At 44.6% G+C, this 3,989-nt stretch overlaps 1 protein-coding gene across 1 annotated transcript in view; it reads right to left on the bottom strand.

The window, feature by feature from the left end:
• SDHB (succinate dehydrogenase complex iron sulfur subunit B) overlaps positions 1-3,989 on the bottom strand; it is a 30,621-nt gene that overhangs the window by 9,745 nt on the left and 16,887 nt on the right. Inside the window, exons 4-5 of the mRNA XM_003783863.2 lie at positions 1,482-1,618; positions 624-740 (exon numbers count right to left, since the gene is read on the bottom strand). Coding sequence (XP_003783911.1) covers positions 624-740; positions 1,482-1,618 — 254 coding nt within the window. The remainder of the gene's footprint in view (positions 1-623; positions 741-1,481; positions 1,619-3,989) is intronic.

Raw genomic sequence — 3,989 nt, 5'->3', positions numbered from 1 at the left:
AAAAAAAAAAAAAAAAAAAAAAAAACCCAAAAGAACAAAAAAACAAAAAAACCCAACTTGATAACGATGGCTTCACTTTATGATTTTATAGGCTACATACAGGAATAGCAACTCTACGGGAGTGAGAAGGCCAACAGTAATCCCACACCAATAACCACAAATGTGGTATTAGGAAAAGGACATTCAGGTTCTAGGCCTGGTCCTGCCATTTAATTTCAACCTGTTAAGACAGGATGGGGGCAGTAGGACTGCAACTGGCCAGCATGTGGGTTTCACTGTGGCCTCAGTGAGAGAACAGCTTAAACTTAGCTGCCAACTTTTAAAGGCCTGGCAATTTACATACTGGTTTCTTTTGAAAAAGATGAACTGGCAACATGGCCACTATCCATCTGCCTCTTGAGACAGGGCCTGGGTGCTCCGGCTTCGTGGTCTCTTCTGGGCCCTTGATGGCTTCACACTGCTCATCCAGCCCTGAGAGGATGAGTGTTCAACCCCTGGGTGGAGTCCCTTTCTAGAACACACATACGAAACAGTCTGTATCGTGTCATGCTGCTTCCACTCTCAAGCCACACTCCTGGCAAACATCTTTCTTTAAACCAAGACAATAAATAGGGACTAATGACCAGTTTCTCACGATCTTCTATGGACTGCAGATACTGCTGCTTGCCTTCTTGGGATTCATCCTTTTTCTTCAGATAAGGCTCAATGGATTTGTACTGGGCATAGAAGTTGCTCAAATCCTGAGGTTAAGAGGAAGAAGAAAGAGAAAAGGATCAGATTCTACCATCGCTTCAGCTTTCTCATCTACCCTGTCTCTTGGACATTGCTTAGTCTTCTGCTCTGTGCCAGAAAGAAGCCAGACTCTTCCTTAGGCATGAATATATGCAAAGATTACAAAAGGAGAAACAGTCACAATGGTACATACAGTTAGAAAATCTCTCCCTCATCTACCTGAGAAACTTTTCAACTTTCTTCCCCATGTCTCTGTGAAAACACCAAGTCAGCAAAGGTCGTCAAATATGACGGAGAAACTGAAGCAGACTTCATAAACAGCCGCTGCTTTCCAAACGAGTATTCTCCACGTGACTCCTTTGTAGTTATGGCCAAACTCTTCATTTTGGGGAATATGCCAACTCTAAAATTCTGTGCCCTGTTATTCCCAAACAAACCTTACCAAATGAGCTGCTGGAGGATTTTCTAGGCATCTATCTTCCGCCATTTAATTTTTTAATTAAACTCAAGACAGGCCACACTGCCTCCGATCTGGGGATTTTCCTAACCCTCTCAGTGACACTGTGGTTCCTCACTTGCCATAATATGGGGAGACCAGCCTGGGCAAGAGCGAAACCACACAAATTGTTCTCCCATCTGACCAGGAAAGGAGCTTTTAATACTAAACAAAATACTGCCCTAAAGAATAATGGTCTGACCCACATATGCACCACCCCTCCTGCAATAAAAAGAGAGATGCAGAAACTCACAGGAACAAGATCCTTTATCACATACATGTGTGGAAGAGGGTAGATTTTTGAGACTTTATTGAGGTTGGTGTCAATTCTTCGGGTGCAAGCTAGAGTGTTGCCTCCATTGATGTTCATTGCACAAGAGCCACAGATACCTGAGAGAGACATACATGTTTGATACATCCTCACTCACTTTCAGAGTCGTCCACCTCCAAATCCTCTCTTCTGGGTCCTCCTTGCTCTAAACCAGGGGCAGGTACCTGTGCCTTTTCTCCTGTCTTCCTTCTTCCTGCCCAGAATGTGAATCTAATAGCTAGAGTTCCAAGAACCATTCTGTGACCTTGCGGCAACCCTGTCAAGGATGGCACTGGAGGAGGCCAGAGAGGCCTGGGAGCTGCTGTGTCACAGAGTTCCCACATCAGTTCTAGTTCCATGGGTTACATGTTTTGAGAGAAAAATCAGCCTTCAGTTTTTTGAAGCCACTGTTAATTGAACTTAAATTCTTTTTTTAATTTTAATTTTTCCCCCTTAACTCTGATGCCCAGGTGAAGTGCAGTGGCATGATCATAACTCACTGTAATCTCTAACTCCTGTGTTCCAGTTACCTTCCCACCTAGGCCTCCTGAGTAGCTGGGACTCTGGGGACATGCCACCATATCTAGCTAATTAAAACTGGTCATTTTTGTAGAGACAGGGTCTTGCTATGCTGCCTAGGCTTGTCCTGAACTCCTGGTCTCAGTGATCTTCCTGCCTCAGTCTCCCAAAGTGTGGATTGTCCATGTGAACCACTGGTGAATAGCTGAACTCAAATTCTTTTTTTTTTATAGAGACAGAGTTTGTCACCCTCGGTAGAGTGTCATGGTGTCACAGCTCATAGCAACCTCTAGCTCTTGGGCTTGGGCGATTCTCTTGCCTCAGCTGTTGCAGATAAGCTCCCCTTGCTCAGACATGGCAGTTTGCCTCAATGTGCTCCTTCAGGAGATTGATTTTGAGAAGCATCTCTTGGAAGATCAGCTTCTGTACCTGCCTACAGATATGCAGAAATATGCAGAAAGCTCTCTTTGTTATGAATTGTGGAGAATCAGCCAAGGTGTAGCTGGGGGTGGACAGACCCATCGGAGCATTGGGTTCTATTCTCTGCCTTCTCCCTTCATTAATATTATAATCCCTAGTTCGGTTTGGGCTAGCAAGGACAGACAGCCAGTCTCCCTTATGTTTTTACTCTAAACAAAATCAATTGTATATGTGTTCCTCAGCCTTCACACTAAATTGTAATCTTAAATGGTAGCTTCCTAATGTTACTTGACTTCTTTGTATATGTGTTAAATTCTTACTGAATGATGGAAAATATATAAGGTAATCAGTAAAGTTTAGCTGGGCCGCCGACCAGAGCGAGTCCTGGTCTCCCTTGAAATATTCATTCCGTCTGCAGTTCTTTCCCCTGCGTCCCTGATCAGAAGCTCCAAAGAACACACAAAAACACTCAGCCTCCTGAGTAACTGGGACTATAGGTGCCTGTCACAATGCCCAACTACTTTTTTTGGTTGTTGCAGTTTGGCCAGGGCCAAGTTTGAACCTGCCACCCTCGGTATATGGGGCTGGTGCTCTACCCACTGAGCCACAGGTGCTGCCCCCTCACATTCTAACAGACAAAATACAAAAAAGCAATTCAACATTGGGTTGAATTGGGTGAGCATGATTGCTCAAGCAGGCGGTTTGCTTAAGGCCAGGAGTTTGAGACCAGCCTGAGCAAAATAGCAAGACTTCATCTCTACAAAAACTAGGAAAAATTAGGTAGGCATGGTGGTGAGCACCTGTAGTGCCAGCTACTTAGGATATTGTTAAAGTCAGATTGCTTGAGCCCAGGAGTTTGAGGTTAAAGTGAGCTATGATCCGGCCACTGTACCCTAGGCTGGGTGACAGAGCTAGATTGTCTCTACCCAAAAAAAAAAAAAAAGATGTTTCAGTCACTTTAAGGTTGAGGGCTGGATATAGAGTATCAAGAGACAGGGCTCTTGTTCTAATTGCCCTGGGGCTATGAAATCCACACAAGCTGACTCACAGGACTTTCCAAAGAGAAGGAATTATAAACCAAAGCAGAGTAAACTAAAACAAGGATAAGCTGCTCACCCAGGACATGAGAATTTTCTTAGCTCAGATCTATTTCCTGTGTATGGAAATATCCTAGGCATTTCAGAGTTTAAAAATGACTCTGGGACCTAGATCCCTGGTACCACCTCTCTGAGGTTGTTTCTGAAGATCTTTAGGGCAAAGGAATGTGACTGCTAGTTAAAGCTGCACTGGGTTCTCTGGGAGGCCAAGGCAGGTAGATTGCTTGAGTTCAGAAGCTCCAGACCTGCCAGAGCAAGAGCGAAACCCCATTTCTAAAAAATAGCCAGGCATTGTGGTGGGTTCCTGTAGTCCCAGCTACTTGGGAGGCTGAGGCAAGAGGATCTCTTGAGCCCAAGAGCTTGAGGTTGGGTAAGCTGATACCAGAGGACTCTACAGGGGCAAGAAAGTGAGACT

The sequence above is a fragment of the Otolemur garnettii genome, unplaced genomic scaffold (genome assembly GCF_000181295.1).
Source record: "Otolemur garnettii isolate 467f Iridium unplaced genomic scaffold, OtoGar3 scaffold00009, whole genome shotgun sequence".
NCBI classification, from domain to species: Eukaryota; Metazoa; Chordata; class Mammalia; order Primates; family Galagidae; genus Otolemur; species Otolemur garnettii.
Note: the sequence above shows the minus strand (reverse complement) of the source record. Positions and strands in the feature narration are given on the sequence as shown.